The sequence below is a fragment of the Phymastichus coffea genome, unplaced genomic scaffold, assembly GCF_024137745.1.
Source record: "Phymastichus coffea isolate CEN01 unplaced genomic scaffold, Cenicafe_Pcof_1.1 PCOF00052, whole genome shotgun sequence".
In the NCBI taxonomy this organism is placed as follows: domain Eukaryota; kingdom Metazoa; phylum Arthropoda; class Insecta; order Hymenoptera; family Eulophidae; genus Phymastichus; species Phymastichus coffea.
Window position 1 is genome coordinate 906,858 of NW_026706863.1, and position 24,727 is coordinate 931,584.

Sequence of the window (24,727 nt, forward strand, 5' to 3'; positions counted from 1 at the left end):
TAGTTTAACGTATGAATATGCGTCTATTTTACGAAAATCAAGCTGTTTAAGAAAATGGCATTGAAACAGGTTGTTCTATACTAAGATCATCAGATGTTATTTTTTTAGCTTGCATAAACAACACTTGTACTAACGTAGCAGGTATGCATGCAAATTATGAAACCACATGTGTCTAAAAATATAATCAAGGAAAAAAGAATTATCAATTCTGTTTATGTTAGCCCAGCAAACAATTTGTTATAATAATATCATATTTTCAACATAGGAGAAGGTAGGTATCGGGTAAAATTCATAGAGATCATTAATTTATAAGAAAAACAATTTATTCAATCAATATCTTTTTAATATATAGCCATAAAATATAATTTGTTGTCAAATCTTTCATCGTCGTATTTCTCACAATAATAATTGTCGTATCATCACGTATCGAATTATAATAGCCTAACAAAAAAAAATTCGATTCGCTTTTGCATCTTTTCACATCGCAATAAAAAAAAAACAAAATATTACATATAATAGTTCCTTGTCACTCGAAGAGTGAAAAGAAAAAAATACACGCACACGCACACGCACACACACTTTATTGGTGCTTCTGCGCAAGCGCATATTTTTGCTTACAAATATTATATAAACTATACTTGCTTGATCCTCTCGTCATGAAAAAATTACAATACTTAACCATCTAGGAAAAATAAAATGATGAAACATGCTCGCACGCGCGCACGCATACGCACACACACACACACACACACATACACACGCGCGCTTTGGCTCTCTCGCTGAATTAAACTTAGAATGCACAGAAGAAATGAAGGAGAATCCTAAATATAAAGTAAAATTATTTAAATTACTTAGATACTACGAAAGACTTACTCTAAGGCTTGCTTGGTGTCTTATAAGTACAGATTATGGTACAGTCGGCGATATGCGCGCATTTTTATTTCTGACTCGAAACATTGTTCACTTAAAATAGAAGAAATTACGAATGCGATGCGCGATTCGTCATCGAGCCACTTTTTGTTTCTCAACCTTAAACTATCTTTGGTCCTCTAGCCGTTATGAAACTTTTGCCCGATTTTAACATCACGGTTCAAGTCGCTTTCCATTATTAATTTTTTTTTTCTTATACACTTTTAAGTCACTTGCCGAATTCGCAACGCGCCCGCGAGAGCGCGCCGTTAAGAGAATTTGCAAAATGAAAATTGCCTAGTTTGCATGCACGATCCTTCAAAGACAAATATAAAATCAACGATCACGGACGGCTTTGGCTTCGACGGACTATATGACACTTATAAGAATCGTTACACAGTGTTGTATTTACAAGTTATCCCTTTATTGCTATGCGTATACGTATGAAAGTGCGCTTAGTTAACCACACACGCGTGTAAGAGCACTTGCGTATGTAATAAAATAAAAAAGGAAAAAAGAATACATCGTGCGCGACGAAGAATAAAAATGAAAATTCTGAAAATATGTATAATATGCAGCACGACGACCCAAGTGTGTATATAGTAAATACGACTTTCGCAAAAGGCACTCGGAATAACAGAGGGTTTGGTGATTCGAGCGAGAGATCGGTATCTCTTCGTCTCTCTCCCTCCCCCTCTCTGTCACGGGGAAACGCGCTTTTCCAAGAAAGCTACGATCATCCCCTTTCGTGGTCGTCAACTGGTACGCGAACGGCACATCGTGAAAGAATACCTGTTTGGGCGATTTCATCTTCAACTCGTAGCACTGATTGGACTGTGATAGCCGGCGTCGTGCGTCGGACTAGCGGACGATTGTACTTTGAGCGAGCGATAGTCCAGTGCCGGTGCCGCTGGGTGCTGTCCCTCTCGATGACGGCGTAGGTCGACTTTGCGCTGGAACGCTTTGTCGCATAGTCCGCACTGGAAGGGCTTGTAGCCCGTGTGCTTGCGCATGTGCGTTATCAGATTGCTACTCTGAGAGAACGCTTTGCCGCAGACCACACATTTGTGTGGCTTTTCACCTGCAACACGAAGAGGAAAAAAGGGAACGTTTTTTTGTTTCTGGTTTATTGGTTGGATAAACGTTCATGGCACATCGCTTCTTTAAATTTCAGTGGGTTGAAGGATGAATAACGTGGCGGTCGCATGCGAGCTTCTCTTCGACGACACCTGTATCAACCGGACGCGCGCGTAACCTTCGGTCAGTCGTACCAGTCGCAGGAGCAATATTGTCGCGCTTCCTCGTTAATCATTCGCTCTTACTCATCGCGGTCAATTGTGTTTGAGCAAGTGCTGAGCGCGAGGAGCGTGAAAAATGCCCAGGACGCGCGGGTATCCTCCCGCCTCGCGCGCGCGGAAAAGCGAACACCCATCTCGGCGAGATTGCTCGAGGGGCCGACGCGTGCCGTTATATGCGCGAGCGAGCGGCGCTACTCGAGGCGAAAAGCTTACGCGGCCACGCGCCAGGTGCGTCGCTCACCTATACGTATCGATCCATCTCGCGCCTCATTATATCCGCGCGCTTCTTCGACCGCACTTGTTTCGCTCGGCTCCCTTCCGAGCCGACAGAGGATGAGTCTGCTCGTACCTGACTCGGCAAATATTTGGATAAAATGTTTTCGAACACCAGAGAACCTTTCGTATTTACGAAAATCCAGCACAAAGAAGTAAAGAACAGATTACCAAGAAGCGGGGAAAGAAAACGAAAGAAAACCGCACGCTGATAAATATGAATCAGGCAAACACACCGCGCGTTATTGCGAACGAAACCCTTCCATTAAACCCATGCGTGTGTGTATGTTCTTTCTTTCTGATGTAAGGAAAAATCGTGAAATCTTTCATACGCTTACAGGCACGATTATTAATACGTGGCTCCCTCCAGTGTGCATGAGAAACCTATAGTTTGATTGGGGAGAGAGAGAGAGAGAGAGAGAAAAGGGTTCCGAGGAAAATTCGCTATGCGCAAAAAAAACGAGGGTTGGTATAGAATAGACCAGAGAGAACAAAATCAATTTTCGATTATGCATAAACTTATAGTCGCCCGCACGCTTGTCTAATAATGCCGATGGGTGAGCTTTATTATTCAACCCGTTGCGTCAGAATTCTACGACAATGTATGCACGATATACGTTGTGCGAGTGTGTGACATTTACTTTTGCAAGAAAACGAAAAAAAAAGAAATCAGTCGCGAGTTTTTATTGCGTGCAACAGCTGTGCTTTGGTTTTTTTTCGCGACAATTGCTTTGTTTTACTTTTATCTCTCGTGAGCCGCGGCACAGTATGCGGGTAAGCGTATAATACCACATAGTTAAACGAAAGTGCGTATTGTGCGACGGAATAAAATTGAATTTCGTGTGTCGAGTGAGTGAAATTTAATTACTTTGATTGATCGACCGTGAGACACAAATTTTCCGATAACTCGATGAGTACTTTGTGAAAATCGCACGAGTATCAATCGCGTGCGCGCGTGCGCGGCGACACGCGACAATAGGCCGCTAAAAAACAATTATTCCTTATCGCCGAGAGAGAGAGAGAACAAAAATTAAATGTTTTGCCCTTCGACGGGTACTTTTTTTAATTGCCTAATTTTCTCAAACGTTTGCTGTTCAACCGAAATAAATGAAAAAAAAAAAAAAAAAAAAAAAAAAAAATGATAAATAAATAAAAAAAAGAACGAACAAAAAGGGAAAGAAATCGGATCGATTTATGTATATAAACAGGGATGGATTGCTCCCCTGCCACGCGCAAACGGTTTAAACGGAGGGTTGAGTAAGTAAGAGACCAGTTGGGCCCCGTCCGTCCGTTTTTTCTCTCTTTCCGAATTTAATTAGCGCCGCCACGCGCCTCACCGGAAGTTGTGTGTATGCGTTGTCCCCCTCTTTTTTACGTACGACACGCGCCTCCGCGTGAGAACCGCTTTGACGCTTCTTCCTTTTTTGCGTGTTATGGGGATATGGGATTCTTAAATATTTGAACGTCGGTGATTCAAAACTGTGTTTTTCTTTTTTTTGTTTTTTTGATGAAGAGATTGATTATTTTTTTCAGTGGGAAATTCTCTTAGGTGCTCGGTGCGTTGCGTTACGGGGAGGGGAGGGGGATGAAAGACCACAATTACTGTATGCAAAAGTAAAAGCAGCTTAACAAGACTGCCGCGCACAAACATCGCAGCTACTGAATTTTTGAATAAAAACAGGAAAGAAAATATATCATCGCTTAGGGCAACTAGTACGCCATGTCATTTCCTCGCAGCACAGTAACTAACCCACCCTCGCGCCACCGTTTTCTTCTTTTCTCTTCGTTTTTTTTTTTTTTTTTATTTCAGTAGACGATCATCGGACATAAGCACGACGCGGCGTCGTTGTTACACGATAATTTACCTTTTTACTTATGAACGACGACGCGCTTTTATCCCTTCATTCTTCTACACAAACCAGAAATTTTGTCGATACTTTGTTTCTCGAATTCACGTTGATCGTTGAACCCGTGTCAGAAGTTTGCCGCAGCAAACAATGATATCGAGCGACTGCGCGGTAATTGTCCCGAAAACTTGACTCGGAAAGCTCATGAATAAGTAAAGACAAGGGAAGCTTATAGGCCTTGATCCACGCAGTGAGAGGTCAAATCGCGCGTTTACCCAAGATTACGCCAAAGAAAGTTTCGCGCTATTAAATAACGAACGATCCCCTAACATCGATTTGACAGAGCGCTGGAAAAAAAAAATAATGAGGAAGAAACAGGAACTGATACTCACCAGTATGGATGTAAGTATGTTTCTTCATGTCGGACTTCTGGTGAAACCGCTTGCCGCAATATTGACATGGATAAGGCCTGGTGTCCGAGTGTATCAGCAGGTGCGTACTCAGCGTACTCGATCTCTTAAAGGCTTTGCCACACTGCTTGCACTGCGCGACAAATGGACAAAGAAAAAACCAGCACGTCGATATTATTAGATGCGTCGCAGAAGCTAGTCACGCGCGCGAACCTGGCGCCAGACGTCGCGTCGACAGTGCCTGCATTCGCGCGCGCGTTTTCTCTCTCTCTCTCTCTCTCTCTCTCTCTTTCTCTCTCGCTTCTAAACAAAAGGGTCTGCAGCTGCGAATACGTGACGAAATTTTCTGTTTCTTCTCATCGAGCGCCGAAGACGCGCACCCGGAAAAAAAAATATCGCAACACTGATTATTCTCATGCTGTTCCTTTTTGACGAGCGTTGAAAGTCATCGAGCAAATGAATCGATAGAGAAGAAAATAACAAATTTTTGACAGTGTGTGCGCACAGAGCGCCCGAGACGATCGCAATTCATTGCAAAAGCGCGCGTGCATGATTCGCGTAAAAGCGAGAATCGTTGGGAGGTTGGGCGAGCCGAGCGATGGCGACCGGGAATAACGACGAACGCGAAAGAGTCGAAGCCGTGGGCTAACCTGGAACGTGCGCTCGTTGGCGCTGGGCGGCGTGAGCGGCGAGTGATGAATCTGTCGGCTGGACGGCGCCATCGTCATCGGGCTGTCGTTGTTGTTCCTGGAGGCCGGCGAGCAGCTGGCGATGGACTCGCGGGCCTCCCTCTCGCAGACCGAGCCGGGCGACCAGATCTCGCTCTTGCGGTGATTGGCCCTGGCGCCGCAGCTGCCGCTGCCGGCGCTGCCGCTGCTGGAGCTGCTGCTGTTGCTGCTGACGCTCACGCGCGACGACAAGTCGCTGGGCTTCGTGCTGAGGTTCAGCGGCACCTCGTCCACTGCGCGAAATGCGTCGACTACTTGTAAAGATCCTCCGATCTCTCCGCGCTGTTGGGATACTCACGGTGCTTGGCTTTCTCGGGCGTGCATCTTCGGGGCGAGGAGCCGAGGGCAGGACTCGGCGGCGCGGCGTAGGCATCGAGTCTGGTCTGACTAGGAAAGGCGGTGGGCGAGTGCTGCTGCTGCTGCAGAAGCAGACCCGCGGCGACAGCCTGGTGTGCCCACCAGGCAGCGGCAACGCTTCCGTAACCGCTGTACATCATCTCTGCAACGCGGCGCGCATTTGACGCTATATGCGGTTTGTTCGGCGCACGCGACGCTTCCGTTCTCGTTTCTCTCTTTCTTTATTTTTTTGCCTCTTACCTCTCGTTGCGGGCTGAAGCCTTTGCAGATCGTTGGCGTAGTTGGATACCAAGGTGAAGGCACTTAGGCGCTCGGGAGGATTATTGCTGGTCGGCGACTGTCCAGCGGAAAATATCGACGTTGGACTCCATGGACAGTTCGGATGGATCGACGGACTACTCGGCGGCGACAGTGTGGCCGGTGGCGATAGCGCGCCTGACGGCACGTTCATCGACACGTGGTGATGGTGGTGATGGTGATCCAGCTTGCTTTTCACGTGCCAGTTGGATGTTTGTGGCACCGTTTCTGCGGGCGAACCAGCCTTGTAGCTTTCAGTTTGAATAGGAAGAGAGTGAGACTTGCTTCGCGCGGATTGGTCGAGAGCGTCCGCGATCCTTTCTAGCGGTCGAGGGCTGCGAGTTGCGCCAATCCAACACCCACGGCTTTTTTCGCTCGCGATAGATTGCGATCTTGTCACGCGACAATAGCGACATTTCGATCGCTCGCTCGTGTATGAGATTCGATTGGCGGATGCTCCTTCCTCGCGCGCGCTCGTGCGAGATGAGCGCCGACGTTTGTCTTCCCTGATCAAATGAGTGTTGTATACGTAAGTGGGCGTGTACGCCACATTGCACGTGGACTTTATGAGTGCAAAGGTTACTGCAATTGATCGACGAGATGGGTGAATAAGTGAGCTGTTTTTTGTATTAAAAAAAAAAACGTGCAACTTGTAATTCGACAAATATAGATACACGTGTGACTTTTTGATTTCGATTATCTTTAATGAAAGGAGTTGATTGGTTAAAGTTTGCTTGTAGAACTCCAATGCGAGATTGATTGACATTCTATACACGTTATATTGTTCTGGAAAATTTTCGGAAAACTTCATGAAAATTTGAACATACTAATCATAATGAATGTCTGCGTGGTCGTTGGGAAAATTTACGTAAAACAAGCCGATTACCCATGAAAATTGAGGATTGGGCGACATAGTCGACTGAGTGGCTAGCCGCGTCAAGATGTCTGTCGTTCGTATAAGCGCGCGGCGACCTCATACAACATATAGCCACCTTCGCGATCCCAAATAGAATTTCATTAATATACTCAACAGCACATGTGTGTATGTCAATCAATATTTGCACAGACGGTGTCCTTCCGCTTCGGTTTTTTTTTTTCATGTCATTCTTTTCTCACGCTGGACTTGCTACTTTTAATTACATTTGTTCTATTTTAAACTAATAAAATTGGCGCGCGTGTATGTTGATGTTTTTTGTTGTTGAAAAAATCCTGTAATTTCGACGTTATCGGTAAATGACGTAACAATTCAACGAGCGATCGGCTATTGTTCGGGGTTTTTACGTCTTGACGCATATTGGTGTTTGAACAGATTTTTTTTTGTTTCGGAAAAACACGCGCGCATCCGAAGGAATTTTTTTTCCTCGATTCGGAAAACCAATTGATAAAACACACTGAATATCGCAAGATGTAGAAAGGAAATCTCAACTCACCACACATAATGACGAGCGAACTGCAGGAGGGAAGGTAAACAAATCAAATCCTCTTCTCAAAAATCTGAGCAGCAACCAATCATCACCAAATTTTGATAAATTAAAAAGAAAAGAAAAAAAAGAAAAAAATCACAAAGTCCCAGGGGAAAAATCACAAGTGTCGTCGCACGAAAAAAGCACTGAAGTTCGAACTGCGCGAAAGGGAGAGAAGCGAAGGGAAAAACTGCGTGGTGTGCGGCTGAGGCTCGTGAGGCCGACTGATCGCGTGTTGTTGGGCAGGCACTCGCGGAGACTTTACCTGTCTCGTCCCTCTCTCTCTCTCTCTCTCTCTCTCTCTCTCGGAGTACATCCGAGCACGCACGCGCACCTTTTTACAGGGGGCCACGCCCACACCAAGCCAACTCGCTCGCGCGCACACAAGACTAGGATCTGCATGTGGGGAGTGGGAATGGGATTGACTCTTCCTCGCTCTTCGTTTTGTTCGGCGGTTGACAAGGCATTCCGCTTTTGTTTCGGCTTATCAGTTCCAATTGGCGGTTTATTCCGAATCGTGATTTGGCACATTCCGCGATATCCTTATCGTCAAAATTTGCATACTTTATTTTCGCAATAATTTCCACTTCAGAGTGCACACTTCCACGCCGACGTGCGTCAATTTAGCGCGCCGTGCACTCGGATCAAAATATTTGTCGTCAATCCCAAGCGAGCGCAGGTACTCGTATTCGCGCTTCGGCAAAAACAGGTGTGAGCTCCTTTTTACGAGCGCGCAACGAGTTCGCTCACTGACAACATTTCTTGTTTGATTATTCAAATCGTGATGTGCGCGATCTCGTGTTTCACGCCTGTCGCGACGAATTTCTCGCCCCTCCGATGGCGCGAGTCGTCGATGTGAAAGCGCTAACTGTGATTTTCCCCGCCCACACATCCGATACCCTTCTGCTTTCGCGTACTCGTCGCGCACGAAAATCGAATTGGAAATGCATTTTTTTTGCCGACGACAGTAAAAATTCGACTTATAATTCGAATATTTGGGCGCAAAAATTACGGCAGGAATATCAAAAGAACATTCATGAATAAGCCTTCAAAGTTTTTTGTAATCGCTCTCGACAAAGTTATAAATCAATCAGGTCAGTGAATAACCTCCGCCCTATTGTATTCGGCAAAGGAGAAAAAGAGCGAGATTGATCAGACTAGTAGTTTGGGATGGCGCTCAGATGGATACCTACTTACAAAAGTAAGTAACACGGCGACTTATTTTGAAAAGGACTTGAGATCTATTCAATAATAATTGGGCACTAAAGGATTTTCATCTAGAATTGTTGACTAAGGGAAACGAGAGAAATTAGGCTCGGACGAAAAGTCTTACTCACTTTTGTTCGAATCACTGATTAATCCAATTTAGTAATACAGCGATCATGCAATATATTGACATAAGTTATCAGAAATCTAGGTAAGTAGACGATGAATAATTCATGGCCCCGCGAGGAATCGTTTCAACTATCGCCCGTACTTTTCGATAATAGACGCGAGTTCGAAACTACGGTTGAAAACGCGCGAAGCGAGGAGAAAAATTGCAAACGTGGCGAGGCGACGCGACGAACAATTCGAGGCGAGCAAGAAACGGAAAAGTTGAATGAAAAATCCGATCGAGCGAATCGGAACAGCGAAGAAAACCGAGCGAGGCTTCCTATACGTGAGCGTCTTGCATTGCGCTCTTCTTTTTTCCTTTTTTATTGCAAGATCTCCCACCCACGCGCCGGAGCTGCGATTGGTCGTCAAACGACCAGACACCTCCTACAAACTGCGCGCGCAACCTTTACTAAGCTAGGAGGGAATAGCGCGCGCCCGAGAACAGGTGCGCGATGATCGCACGTACAATGTGTGTGTGTTATGGGCTGATCTGATGGGGTGGCTCTTTTTCTTTTTTTTGTTTTATCGGAGGTTGAAATGTTCGGATGAGCTTATTACTTTAACGTCGACGAAGGAAGCTTGAAATGTTTTTGGATGATATAGATTTTATAAGTTGACAAGAAGCGCAAATGCTGCTTTCGCAAACACAGTCAGCGAATTGTAATTATTCATACAGTGTTGATTCTCATAGAGTCACGTCACGTATCTAAGTAGTTCATAATTCTTGCATAGGCGGAGAAACGGCATTCCTGCAAGCAGATAATTCATTTCATATATTTTTATAAATCCTTGTGCTTTGAGTTGCTGATGTCCTATTTACATAGCAGTTTGTCATGATTATAGCTAAGTTTCTGCATTTCGTAGCTTAACTTTGTCTATTTATTAATGTATTCATCGAGGTATTTTCAAATAGTTCAAGGCGGGCTAATGGCATAAGTTAAACCTTCGCCCGAGAAACACAATAACTATGTGCATCGATCGTCGTGGAACGCCAAGGAAAGAAGAGAAAACGAAAGAAAAGCACAAAAGCCTTCAGCGTTGTCTCTCTGCGTGTGATTGTAATGTATGCTTGGATCTCTCTCTCCCTCTCGCGTGTATAAATATCAACGGCGAACAATAAAAGCGACGCGACGCGGGAAAACGGGCAACAGGTGCGCGTACAATGGCGATGTATGTACGTTTTTCTTCCTCGTCGCCGTCTCTATAACCCCTTCGTATTGTTGCACTTCATCGAGCTTGTCATTACCGCGATATGTTTTTTTATACAAATCTTGAAATTATATGTGTTTTGTATTATAGGAGATGAGACGGGGAGACGTTCACACGAGATAATTATTTTTTTCATGGGAAATCGAGCTGCTTGGTCTCTTTTGTTCGCTCTCTCGATTTACATATGTTTGAGCAAGAGGAGAAGCGAATGAACTTTTTGTTGCTTGCTGTGAAAATATTATGACAGGGAGATTAATAATCGATGATTATTCGTGCTTCAAGAGAAATCGGATAAAATAATAATAATCGCTCGCGCGCGCGCGAGTGTCTGTGTGTATTTGTAAAAATAAACTTGTAATTATTGGTAGTGCACATGGCTGGAAACGTGAACGAACTTCGGGAAAATTTTCCCCGCGAGTAAAAATGGATTTCAAGAAAAAAAAAAAAAGAAGAAGCAGTTGGCAAGTGCAAAGAGACTTATCGGCAATGACTCGGTTTTGTTAGGTATAATTACAGGTGGCGATTATATTTGAAAATTGGAGTCAACTGAGTCACGGCAAGCTTTTGATGATAACGACGAAAATGAAAAAAAGCAGGTTTACTAGTCCAAGGCGAAGGCGATCGTCACTGAGCGGTTATTTTTTTTTAAACGGCGACACGCGCGTCTTTTGTACGAGCTATCTTGAGTCGAAAAATTGCGCTAATTGTTTGTTACGTAAAACAAAATAGGTGATATCCGGTTCATTTGTTGATCTATAAAATCCAATTGTTCGGCATTATATTAAATAATGCCAAATATTGAGGGTGTTAATTTTACATGTGGAAGTGAAATCATGACTGTTGCAATAATGTCTCTAAAAATCCTTTACATTGAAAGAAAAACATTGGTTAAAATTAATGTACTTTTAAAAATATTGGTACAATTACCAGTTTTTAGTTAATTTATTGTCGTCACGATTGACTTATCAGATTTTGTGAATCATTCAAATTTCCGATTGAAAAAAAGTATTTTCCCCAATCAGAATTTTTCAAGTGCGATCATTCTGTAAATTTGTTATTTTCTTCGTACCAATGACGTTATGAAGTACAAAGAAATTTATTTTGGAACGTATCGTATATGCAACGAATATTGACGCTTATATTCGTTGGCATACACATAAAAGAGAAATTTAACCTCTCAAAGCCCAAAACTCGCATATCCGGGCAATAGTGGTGATGTATAAAACCCCAACTTCGATTTCCAAAATAAAAGAGAAAAAGGTCGGCCTCGCCCCATTCAGTTAACATAATGTTCGCGCAAGATCGGAAGTGTGGGTATGTGCAACTTGTTGCACGCGGCGTCGCGTGCAGGAAGTGTGAAATCTCTTATATGGCAAAAAGAAGAAGCATAAAAATTTCGGCGAAGCCTTGACCCAGTGCTCTCTGGCAATGTCACGCGATCGGTGACGATTTTCTCGCCACCAAGTAAGTGCAGTCGTCGGACTATTGTTGTGCTTCGTTCGAAGGGAAAAGTGACAGCGGTGGTTTCTTTTTTTCTTTTGTGACGCTTGAGACGCAAGGGACTTTTGTAATTCGGGAAGTGTTATACACCAAATTATTTAAATTCAGACCTATTCTCATGCTGATTTTTTAAGGGGCTTTGTGCTATTCTTTGGTTATACTTATACGTTTAATTGAACAACTTCTGGGGAAGATATCAATGGGTTTTAGCTTTTTTTTTTAATCCAATTGAATAGATTTCTTTTCGAGTACTTTAGATATGATATCGAGGCGTGAAAACGTTTGTTTACGTGAGATTCTTGCTTCGATATTTTACACGACGTTCATAGAAAGCTCCTGAGAACATTTTTTGAGAGTTTAAAATTGTTAGTACACCAAGGAAAACTGCAAAGATTTCGAAATCTTACGAATATAATTCCATTATACTCGCAAAGTGGAGCTCTTTATTCCCAAATCTTTTGTGAAGAGGCCGTAAAACTCCTTCAATTTCGAAAGGCTGACCTTCTATATTCTTAATATGTATATTTACTCTTTACATTAAAGTAGCAGTCATTCGTTGCCTATTTTCTAAAATTTACAAAAACTGATGAAAAAATTTGGCATAAAGTAATGATATTGAAGAAACAATTTCGTGGAAGCGATGTTTCTTTTGGTAAGAAAATACAACTAAAAATTGCGGCAGTGAGAATTTATACGGCGAAATGCATAGCGATAAGGCTGAAATTAAGAATAATCACGGATTATTCATTTTATTTTTGATAATATTTTTATCATTTCTCGCCCGCCTAATATTTTTCGATTTCATCAGAAATAATACTCGGACGATATTAATAGCAATATTCTTTATGTATCATCAAATTATTTTCTAGTATTTGGAAAAAAGACAATAGACTGTTTCAAGTTATAATCGTAGTATTTGTGAAACGCAACACCCGAAATGCATTAAAAACGGAACGTACAATGAAATCGAAAATTCCCAATAATGTGCACGAGAGGCGGAAGGGTGCACTTTTGTCCGGATACGTAAATGTGTCGGGCAAGCGCAATACTTTTCTCACCATGGCCACGCGAGAAATCGTTTACTACTGCCGTTATATCGCTTTCTTTCCTGTGCGCCATACATTGTGCTGCAAATATACATCGGACTTTCTCTGATCGAGAAGCACACCACGCGTCTTTTATGAATTGACCATGTTAGTGAGCGATCTACAAAGTGTGTCGATATAATCGGTATCATTTCACTGAGATGAGAGAACTTTGTATAATAAAATATAAAATATTTTATAAATATTATATTAATTAATATTTCTTATAAATTAAAGTGCAGAATTAATAAATCAATTATTATAATGTATAAACTACACAATATTTTTGAAGTAATACCACACCCATTATTATTTATCTATCATTTATTTACTATTTAATTATGCAAGCGATATCATTCTGCTGTATTAAAACTGGCTACTTCATTTTTAATGGTTTATATTTTCGTACTTGATTTGAGAGTTTTCTTGAGTTTGACTAATTAAAGCATTGTCAATTCGGGTTCTATATTTCGAATCAAATTTTTTTCCAAATAGTGGTAAGATTAAAAATTTTTTATTTGTTAATCAGCAAATAATTTAAGATTTGTTTTTTTTTTAATTCGTATTGAATTTAAATTCCAAACACAGCATTCTAATTTTTGCCCCTTAGTTCAATTTCGAGTTTTCATTTTAACTGTAGTTAACAAGTCTTATTATTCTAAACAATAGATAGTAATATAATGCAATAGTATAATACAATAGATAATAATACAAATAGTAATAGTAGTAATTATATAATAGAATACTATTATATAATATACTATGCTACGATACTAATACTTAAATTATTGCTAAAAAATGATCTGATAATTTTAGAAGAATCAAATAATTGATATATGTTCACATTTAGTGTTAAATAGTCATAATTAACTCAGGTACACCATTTCAGATTTACAAAATTAAAAAAGCAAAAGAAACAACTCGATATGATTATATATCTTTTTGTAAAAAGATTGAAAAGCATTGATTAATATTATTATATTAAAGTATTTATCTTTTATAATTCATATACATAAAATTAAAATATTTCAATTAACGTAATCACTGAAGAAATAATTTTCAGTCAGTCATTTGGCCTTCCTGTTCATGCTGATGAGTGACTGGTCAATTTTTGGATGATCTCTCAATCTACCCACATTTGCCTGAGAGACCTTAGAAGCACAAAATACCAAAGAATCCTGTACACCAAATCACAATCGTTTTTCTCAGTTCACAAAATGGCGGTAAGTAAAATCAGTTTCAAGTACCTTCGTTTAAATATTAAAATGTATCAATTTCTATAACGTTGACATTATTATAATTACAAAGAACACATTAGTTAATACATTAGTTAATAGTAATAATAATTTATTTATATTTACACATGTACAATTATTGGCAACTTTTTTATAGTCTTCTTGTAATTAGATACAGTTTTTTTAAGATCTTTAAGCTAAAGTCACATAAAATTTTGATTACATATTAATTTGGAATTTAGCTATAAAATTAAGTAACAGTAAACGTACCGTCTACTATTTATGTATTATTACGTATCAAATTCCGATATTATATTATCTAGAAATTGCTGGCAAATCCATAGTACGTGAGAATTAACAACAAGCAAAATTATTCGTATTTCATAGAGTACAAAATGCTACCTTTTTTACGGCTAGGAGAATATTATGTAATAGTTGTAACAGATTTGTAGATTTATTCCCTTTGTGATTATCTTGTTCTAACTCTTCTTTATTAAACAAATTATTTAAATAGTACCCATTAACGTTTTCAGCACAAAATCATCCGGTTATTTGTTGACCACGTGAACGAGAGAAAATATCTCTCGCGACCGCATTTGTTCTTTCCAGCGAGAACTCGATTGAACAGCGCAAAGTGGCATTTTAGAAATGTTGAAAATAAAATTCATATAGCAAGAGAAAGTGATGTTCGTAACGTTGCTATGATGAATTTATTTACCCGTCTATTCATCTGATATTTTTGTACTATATACTACGAACTCGAAGCAAATAGTCGTATTAATTTAATTATTGAAACTAACGGTTCTTTATAACTTAAACCGCATCTTATATTTGTAATACGTTTTATAAATCTTTCTTTGACGTCTAAATTTTAATAAAAGTAACTTATTATTTGACAGAACAGTCAAATACATATTCTCAAATCCAATTTTCCTTGCAAATTTATAATAAATTTTTTAACAGTTGATCCTGCTTTATGCTTTCTCTTCATTCATCTAATTCAGAAACAAACTTCTGGCCTATTAATTCTTGCTATGACAGTGCTTTGACAGTGTAGGATTTTAAAACCCATGGCGCTTTCCTACAATACACTCTTTTTATTACACCTAATTCTAGCCTAAATTTCTTTAAAATACATATCTATTTTTTTTAGTTACAGTAATCTTTCATTTTTAATAAATTACTTATTTATATTTTTAAGAGTCATTCATCAAACTAAAAATTTACTTATATTATTCATGTTACAGCTTCGTGTTAAAAGTGAACAAAAATTCTTCGATGAACATCTATTATTTCATCTACTACAGGAAGATATTGACAACGTGATGTCCATTATTAATGATGATGACGGGAAAACTCTCACCGATAGTTTTGGAATGACGCTTCTTCATCACGCTGCTGCCGTTGGGAGCCACATAATTGCAACGTATTTTGTCAAGCAAGGATATGCAGTCGACGCTGCAGACTTCCAAGGAAATACTCCATTGATGCACGCCGTTATACATAGTCACTGGAATGTTACATCAGTTCTTCTTCGAGCGAATGCGATATATTGGCTTGCAATCGAGACAAGAAAACTCCGTTGAGTGTGAGCCTGGATTCCGATTCCACGTGTCCTATACGCCTATTTTCAGAGTTTTTTGATGCTTTGAAGAGACAATGTTCAAGAGAAAAAATCACTGAAATATTGCTGGAATTAAACTGCCCTCTTCCTCGAGTAATATTGCTGAAGGACTCAATTGTTACGGAAAACATGCTGAACAGGGGTTGTACTGTTCATGATCGAGATACCATGTCTGACTGCACAGCTTTGCACTATGCTGTCGGTTATCACGACATAAAAAATGTCAAGCTTCTGCTTGAACGTGGAGCTGATGTCAACGTCGAGGACAATGAAAAAAACTTGCCGTTGCATTATTACTATGTTACATATCAAAAAAGCAATCACGAAATTTTGGCATGATTGTTCGAATACGGTGCATCAGTGAATACTCATAACAATCGTGACTTCAGTATTGCGAGAAATATTCTACAGTTCGGAACCCATAATGAAGTCAAAACATTGCTGTTATACAACATTGACTTAAATGCGAAGGATACTGACGAAATTAGCCTGCTGATGTACGCCGCCATTAATACTAGAAACTATGGAACGATAAATATGCTACAAGGTACAGATTTTAACGTGAACGCTGAGGACGATCAACAAAGAACTGCGATTTGGTACGCCGTGCATTGTATGAATCCGCCTGCTGTTCTATTTCTGTTGGAGCACGGTGCTAAGCCGAATGATGGCTTGGATGCACTGTGCGGTAGCACATATGAATTCTCAGACAACCGCCTGCAAATAAGATGTCTCGAGCTACTCCTGCGGTACGGACTTAGTCTGTCGGCCGTGGATACCAAGCAGAGAACCATTTTTGAAATTGCTACAGAAGATCATAACGTAAAGTTGCTTAATACCGTACTTGAGCACGTAGCAATGTCGATTGCGCTCGATCAACACGTCGAGAAGGCTGCCCTTGCTAAAATCCGGTCGCATAGAGAGACTAAAGAATATTTTGATGGATGTCAAAAAATAATTAAAGACATGAAAGACACTGCTGTTTATGAAACTGCAACGTTATTTGATGTTCTAACCAAGTCCAAAGAACAGGTTTTAAAGTACGTGCAAAATGCAGAGACCGTGGAAATATTGAATTGCATCATGTACGAAATGGGTAATTCAAAATTTGGAATTATTAAATTTTTAAGAAACCGTATAGAAACTGTCATTGAAATCGCAAAGTTGCGTAAGCAAGCAACTTTGAGTATTCAGAAAATTATTGAATTAAAATACTATCCGCATGTTATGAACATGATCATAAACTTTTTGGACAAACAATCTCTGGAAAACTTATGTCAAATTTGAATTACTAGTGTTATTTAGCGCGCTTCGCGCGTATTTTTTTTTACTGTTTTACTATTATTTATTACATTATTTGAACCTTTTACATATCAACTTCAAGATTTCAATGGACACGAATAAGTCATGCTGTTTAAAATAGACTACATACGTCAATATTTATTGATGAATAAAAATAGAACATGCACCCATTTTTTCTAAAAAATCGATAAACTTTTACTCATTTCAAGATATATCGGAAAAATTATTCAAAAGATTAATTCGACCTAAGATCAATAATGGTATTATACTATTATACTATTATACAACACTAAACTTACATATTCAATAGTAGTGATTATGGCTCCAATCTTATATTAGTATGAGTAATACATTTAAACATCGTGTACTTTTTGCTGCCACTATGAAAACACCCGTGAATATTCTTCTAATTTAACAGGTTTAATATTTTGATAATTAATTTCCTTTGTTCGCATACGTTTTAATTTAAAATATACAAAAGATAAATATGTAGTCTTTATTTTATTTTTATTCATTCTTTTTTTCTTTATACCAAATTTTAACACAACGATATTGATTGTAGTATCGGAGATGGTTATAAAATTAACAATTTGTATAAATAATTTCAAAACATAACATATTATGTTCTTAAACTAATTTACTAACATATTTCCATTCTTGCAGTTTATTATCCATGTTAATTATTCATAAATTGAATTTATCGCTAAAATAGAAATCTTACACCCTTTGATATATAATAATAATAATATTTCAAAGTATAGGAAAATTCAAAATTCTATTTTTGCATCAACAAATTACAACGCTGGATGTCAGCGACTCATCTTTTTTTAAAGATAATATAGGAATAAAATATGTAAAAAGTATAAAAATAAAAAATAAAAATAAATATAAGGCAAGGATAAGGATAGGATAGAATAATCAGCTGCGCCTAACAATTTAATTTTGTTTCTTTTTTAACGTATTGGTTCATGGTATCAAGCTTTCCATAGGATTTCTCCATATCAACAGATATATTATTTTAATTTAACTGTTTTTCCATTGCTCATCTGAAACCATTTGGAGAGTTTGTTTACATTTATAAATTAAATTTCAAAATTTATTTAAAATAAATTAACGGTGCCGACTGCACCGAAATAAATTTGCAGAATTCCATATAAAATATCAATTTACCATTCTTCTCAATATTGATCATATTTATCCGAAGCTAAACTTTACAATAAAGATATATTCAATTAATTTATATGTCCAATAAATAAATGAAGTGCATTAAAATTACTTTATCGCATTTTTTTAAGGTTAGGCCATTGAAAGAATGTGGAAGTCATTTATAGTTTAATGCCTACAAATTATTATACTTATTTGTATTGATAGATGTAAAGTACTTCGATTTATTATTATGACCGATTTACTCATAATTGTGACACACGTGACGAAATTCAGTCAATCAGGTCATAAATAAAATAACTTCACTCAGGGGGCCTATTCTGAAAAAAAATTTTGTGGTAAATCAGTTTGTCACTTCAGTTTACCACAGAATTAATCACTTTAGATGTGATAAATGCTTATGACATGTGCTAAAATTTTTTTTCAGAATAGGCCCCGTGCTAAAATTTTTTTTCAGAATAGGCCCCCAGCATCACTTTTTCATATAGGAAAATAAAGATATATTGGTTTAGATAAACTTTACGTGTTTTTACCTTCTTTTTTATTTCTTATATTAATATTAACATTATTAACAAATTACTTTTTTTAAAGGTAGATTTTTCAATTTTTTTTAAAAACCCATATCACAGCGGAAAATGTTTATTAGTGATGAAACACATTTTCAAATTTATGATTTATTATATCAAAAACTGCAATAAATATAATCTTATACTATTTTTTTCTCAACGGGTTAATTTATTATTAAACTTTTATTCTACTTTTTGAATAAAGATTGCAACATTACAACTTTTATTTTACACATTTAAAAACCAAATTTTCGATTATTAATAGAAAATATTTAGAGCAATTCCAACCTATATTATTTGTCACTTTTTTATAAGGGATAAAACTGATAAACAATGAACTACATTATGATCATAAATGATGAATTAAAGATTATATTTTATTTATTTGCTAAAACCAAATTAAATTAAATCTGAAATAAAAAATCAACTAAAATCAATTTGAGTTCTCGCGGTTTTTTTCATTTGGGCCAATCAGGTCACGAATAAAATGCTTCAATATGGTTTCCATTACTTTTTTATAAGGGGAATTTGTAAACAATTTTTGTAAAAACCACATTGTGATGCATTTGTTTATGTTGAAAAGACACCTATTAATTGTTGAGAATAATGATTATCTACATTCGGAAGAGAAAAAGAATAAATGAAGCATTAAGGTGGTATGTTCAATGTCAATAATATTCATTTACATTTATTTCTTTAATGTGTTGTTTATTTGTGTAGAATATATGCATAAAAATAACCGTTTGTATTTTTTCATGATTTGTTTGGAAAAATTGAGAGAATCATAAAGCACTTCAAAGATGTGTTTATTTCAATAAATATATTTATCTAATCTTGCGAACTCCTAAATGTGTGACAGTTTCGTCCAATAAATAATAAGGAAGACTCGGATTACAACAGGAGCGTATAACTGAAGAACTAAGTATTATGAATAATTAATCATCACGAATAATTGCAGAAATGAGTTAAGCTTGCATGCATCTATATTTGACGACTAACAATTTTATTACAATAATAATTAAGTTAATTTATTATTTCAATCCGTTTACTATCTTATCAATGTTAGTAGTCGTTACAATTATTAAATTACAATCCGTTAGTTTCATTATAAACTAGAGACACTCAAAATAATTTAAACGGTTTTTTACTATCTTTTCAGAGGTTTAGCTTTTAATATAGATTCAATAAAACAGTGACTACAAATCATTACCTGGATAAATATTTCTTCATTTTATTTATTTGACCAAAAATAATAAGAGCTTCAACTTTTAAAGCCACCAGAAGGATATGAAGCTCTTATTCGGAGTTGATACAAAAATTTATGTATATGTTCTGGGAAAAAGCCTTTATGTCTCTTCATAATTTATAAATTTTACGTTAAGTATGACGTTGCGGTGCCAATTATTGTATTGTATGTTCAGAAAAATGATTACAAGAAAGAATTATACTTAATCATCTTCAATATATAATGTGCCATGAATAGTAGAAAAATCTATCGAATTTTTAGAAAGGAATCACATTATAGTATATAGTTCGAATAATATACTTGCTGCTCTTAGACTCGCAACGCCATAAATAGACATATCAAGTAATTTTGTATCTGACATTTCTTACTTTATATTTTACCGTATGATTTTAATATAATGTAACTGACTGTTACGGATGTATTTAGAAATACGCTCTCACAGAATTTTTGGACAAAGACATTGCGCTTGGATCATTTCATTACGCCGCGGACTGTTTGCTAATCGATGCGCGCGTGCGATGTCGAACTCGAAAATAAGATCGAGTGACCATGCGTAACGGCATCGACACTCTCATTTTTAAAATAATCTCTAATCTGCCGACATTTGTCGGTTGGTTCCTTTATTGTTAAGTTCAGTTACGGCCTCTTCGAAACTCGAAACTCAAGTAACACTACGAATATTGTTTAATTTAAGATAAGCGTGTGAGAGAAGCGTGCGCCGCATCAAGCTGAGTTACGATTATAATCAAATTTGACTTTTTACCATTGCTACGATCACTGCCTCCAAACTCGCAAAAATGCATACATCGCTAAAAAAGATGGCAAATGCATTGTGGCAATCAGACTGGTTGAAAGGTTACCTTTCAAAGCTGATTGTCGACGACGGACATTGAGTGTCCGTCGCTCCGTTGTTTGAGCCGAAAGTCGGCACCATCAAACAACGCAATACGAGCCACCAAATACGGCACAATATTTAGCGCACGGTCGGAATCATCATAGACTTCGACTCGAGCCAATCAACTAGAGTACGGAGCAGTTGACACATGAATAAGGAAACCTCATTGGCAGGAGGTCAAGAAGTTCACGCCTTCGACCTTCGTGCGAGGAAAGGGAATTAAGATAAGAACATTTTTTTTTGATCGGACTCAGCTGGCGCGGCGACGCGTCTCAACCATTCTAGATCCGGCACTTGAACAAGCAGTTCGCCTATCTTTAAGCACGCGTGCGTCAATTATATTTCATTAATTGTACTTCCGTTAATTGTACCTTTATACTATTTAGAATTACGATTCTCGTGTCGACACAAATTTAATCCTTTCTTATTTTAACTAGTTTAGCCGGCGAACCTTTATAAATGTAATTTGTATCGTTAGTTGTTAGTTTGATTGTAAGCTTGCTTTGATTCCGAGCGTTCCGGTTTATTTGTTATTTTAAGTAGTGTTATTGTGAATTAAATAAATCCGGTGTTCTTTATATTAAATATTTTAAAACCTCCACTCTCAGTCCTTCTCACCCTAACACTGACATTGAAAAAGTTATACATAGTATTATTTGAAGGAGCCACTTATTCTGATCTTGTAGGAGCTAAATGTTGTGATTGTCTTCACAATTGCTGTAATTATAAAAGGTTAATTAACAATATAAAACTAAAGTTTAAAATATAATATACTTTACATAATAAACTTACGTAATCATTATCTATGGCGACACGGATTAATGAGTAGAAATTTTGAAAAAAATTATCATATTTCACTTTACTTTTTCATGAAATTTTAGATACTGTTTTTCATTTAACACTGTGAACGATAAAATGCAGACGCCGTTGTATCTATACAAAAGGAATCGTAATTGTGGGCACGAGATTCTGCGCACGCTATTAAATCATGGTGCAAATTTGACTGTGCGGAATGTTTCCGGTTATGTCGGTTACAAAGATATTTGGATATAGGAAAAGAGATTATTGTAAAGACGTTGTTGAAGTGCGATCTCGATTTAAATGTAACAAACGCCGATTGCACGACTTTACTGCATCACATGGCTTATAATGAAAATCCCGGCGTCAATGTAGAATCATTGAAATTTCTGCTGGACAATGGTGCTGACATGAGTATTTTGGATAATGATAGCTGCACTACTTTCTTTCGAGATTTCTACTTTTGGGTAAATATGAAGGAAAAGTTGGAGTGTTTACCATGTATTGAGATTTTTCTGTAGTACAGCGCAAACTTTGATTGCGAGGATTCGAACGGAGACACTATCTTTGATTATACTCTGGGGTATGATAATTTTGCATTGATTAAACCTATACTGGAATGTGTAGCCTTGGGAGACGTAATCGCAAACCTGTAGTTACGAACGAATAACTACTGACGAAAATTTATTGGCATAAGAAGTCTAGAAGTTCATTTGAGCTCTATAAAATAAAGATCCAGAAGATGAAGTGGATCGTGATTTTTGAGTACGGTATGCATCGTTCTGGTATGTATTTTATCAAAATTTTGAGAAAACGCGTTAATAAACCTATAGAAGAAGCACAATTGAAAGAAGAAGCTGTTGTCTGGCTTGTTGAAAATTGAAGGCTTGGATACAAATATTTACGTGATATGGAAAATTTCGTTATTTTTTTTGGAGATAATGACTTGCGCAATATTCGTTTTGTATGAGCTGATAAGTTTCAATTCGCTTTTTATCTTTATTTTAGAAAAGGCTTATATTAACTCAAGGCTTATACTAACTAGGCTTAGACTAACAATTCAGTTATTTTATAAATTACACGTATAAAATATAGTATATCCTTTTTACAATTAATAAATACAGTTGTGAAAAATATTTAATTTTTTTAACAGCAATGTTGAAAAAATACATCATTTCCATGATTCTCAAAATCAATGGTTACCTTAACGAACATGTCACACGTGAAAAAATTCCATACATGTATACTGCACACGTACACGTACATTCGAGTGATATGCAATTCTGTTCTGTGTTATTTTTATTTTTAAAATACAAGTCGAATAATCTATTATCTAACGACACACAGATGACGTTATTTTTTTGTATTATGCTACCTAAAGTTTCAAATGGAATATGTACAGCGATATCTTTGATGTCTAATTTTTTTAATCACAAGTTTATGGTAATTCAAAATTTGAGCAAAGAATATACGTACATCTGCCGATAGGATTCTTCGAGAATAATCATGGCTGAAATTTTATTCGCGTGGCAACTCCATTTGTATTCTCAAAAAAACAAGTCATTTGCACCTTACAGTGGAGAGCAAGTAGGCAAGGAAGAATGGAGAAAAAGCGAAAGAAGAAAACGAGGGGGCCAGTTCGTTCAACCAAGTTTCAGGCCCCCGCATACATTGGCACTCCATTGCGCCCCCTCCTCCTCTCTCCCCGGCATTCTTAGGTGAGCGTGAACCCGCAACGTGCGCGCGCCACGCGCCCTTATCGTCGATAAGCATCGAGAAATCCCTCGGCCGCGTGCCCCGGTGCTTAGTTATGCATTCGACCGTTTTTCTCCCCCTGACCCGTCTTACTTGTTTAACGACGTAGCGGCTGCATGTGGGCCGTACACGCATGCGTTTTGTTTTTCAAGCGGGAAATTAAGCTGGGAGGTGCATTGCTCCGTTGCTTGTTTTTTTTGCCTTCGACTGGTCGATTACTCTTTTCTAGTGTCGGATGAGCGTGGAAAGATAAACGTATGTTGTTGTAATTCGAACTTTCGTACCCTTTTGCGAATCCTCAATCAGCGAGCCCGTTGGGTTTTGAAAATTAGCTTGGGAATGAGACAGCAAGCGAGCAAGAATTCAAGTCTCGCTCCACAAAGTTCAACGTACACGCGGCAGCAGTCTTTCAAGGAAGAAGGTGGAGGCTCGAAAATAACTGGACTGTTTACGTTGCTCTAAAAATCGGCGCGCGGCATACCTCAACCCCTCGGCTCCTCCAGTCCACGGCTGCAATCTCTCCGAAGAGGGCAAGAGCCGGAGGAGCAGGTGGCGACGGTCAAAACCCCCGTTCCGTGCTCGCGCTCTCTCTCTCTTCTCTCTCTCTCTCTCTCTTTCTTCCTCTCTCCTCGCGGCAGCAGCGCACGCCGGTAGAAATTAAAAAATTACGCATTCAAACGCCGGCTGCCGGTCACCCCCATACCGCTCTTTAAGACGAACGCCCGCACTGTCTTATTCTTATTGCCTGGCTTCCCGTTTAGCAGTTTCGAAGTTATTGCCGATGTTTATACATGCGCGTGGCCGGCCAGTCCGACTGATTTGTGTCGACACTGCTTTTTCGGCCATGGAGGTACTTACGATTGACAGGTAATTGCGAGCTGTAGACTAGCTTCAATAATTTATGACTTATCGCCCGAACACTTCTTATCTCCAAATTGCAATTTTCGCAGATCTTTCTTTATTTCATACAACACCGATCAACTCTGCGGACCGAACATTAAAATTTATTGTCATGTGACGTAGTATTAAATTGACGTTCCTATCCAGGTACAATTAACACGTTTATCACATAAACTATTAGCCTATCAGGAAAATGGATTTTACTTGGTATGCGAAACTGATGTTAAATCTATAAGTACGCGTCATTTGCTCGAAATACCACATCGCGCGTATCAACTAAGCAAACAGCTGGGAAAAGCGACAACTCGTAGCTTTAAACTGAAAGCCTTCTCAAGCCCTGTGAAAGCCAACAAGGAAAAAAAATGAAAAAGTCACTTGGCCTCGGTTGGGTCAGTCATCCAAAACAAACCGCACGACTGCATTAAAAGCCGGCAATTGCCGGAGTGTGCCGCGTCGGCGATTCCCGTTGTGAATCGCGCGCGCGCGCGC

The 24,727-nt window shown here is 38.3% G+C and overlaps 3 protein-coding genes across 4 annotated transcripts; 2 read left to right on the plus strand and 1 right to left on the minus strand.

The window, feature by feature from the left end:
* Positions 1-377: 377 nt before the first annotated feature.
* On the minus strand, positions 378-7,793 carry LOC131665548 (zinc finger protein Gfi-1b-like). 2 transcript variants are annotated; one of them, XM_058937484.1, is made up of 6 exons: positions 7,550-7,793; positions 6,063-6,347; positions 5,764-5,964; positions 5,388-5,698; positions 4,720-4,870; positions 378-1,990 (listed from the first exon to the last, which is right to left on the minus strand). In XM_058937484.1, the coding sequence occupies exons 1-6, from the start codon at positions 7,554-7,556 to the stop codon at positions 1,722-1,724; spliced, it is 1,224 nt and encodes a 407-aa protein (XP_058793467.1). In that variant the 5' UTR covers positions 7,557-7,793; the 3' UTR covers positions 378-1,721. The 2 variants fall into 2 exon arrangements, with proteins under 2 accessions (XP_058793467.1, XP_058793466.1); XM_058937483.1 differs by having other exon boundaries at positions 5,764-5,988.
* Positions 7,794-13,970: 6,177 nt separating this feature from the next.
* On the plus strand, positions 13,971-15,951 carry LOC131665483 (poly [ADP-ribose] polymerase tankyrase-2-like). The gene is made up of 3 exons (XM_058937378.1): positions 13,971-13,976; positions 15,236-15,569; positions 15,623-15,951. Exons 1-3 carry the CDS (start codon positions 13,971-13,973, stop codon positions 15,949-15,951), a joined length of 669 nt encoding a protein of 222 aa, XP_058793361.1.
* An 11-nt stretch (positions 15,952-15,962) lies between these two features.
* On the plus strand, positions 15,963-16,899 carry LOC131665484 (uncharacterized). The gene has a single exon (XM_058937379.1). It carries the CDS (start codon positions 16,108-16,110, stop codon positions 16,897-16,899), a length of 792 nt encoding a protein of 263 aa, XP_058793362.1. The 5' UTR covers positions 15,963-16,107.
* The last annotated feature ends 7,828 nt before the right edge of the window (positions 16,900-24,727 follow it).

Coding starts and splice junctions, on each gene's coding strand:
- LOC131665548 (XM_058937483.1), bottom strand. Junction 5,699..5,763: donor GCCCGAGAAAGCCAAGCACC/GTGAGTATCCCA, acceptor CATTTCGCGCAG/TGGACGAGGTGCCGCTGAAC. Junction 4,871..5,387: donor CCAACGAGCGCACGTTCCAG/GTTAGCCCACGG, acceptor TTTGTCGCGCAG/TGCAAGCAGTGTGGCAAAGC.
- LOC131665483 (XM_058937378.1), top strand. Junction 15,570..15,622: donor AATCGAGACAAGAAAACTCC/GTTGAGTGTGAG, acceptor GCCTATTTTCAG/AGTTTTTTGATGCTTTGAAG.
- LOC131665484 (XM_058937379.1), top strand. CDS start 16,108: ATGTACGCCGCCATTAATACTAGAAACTATGGAACGATAAATATGCTA.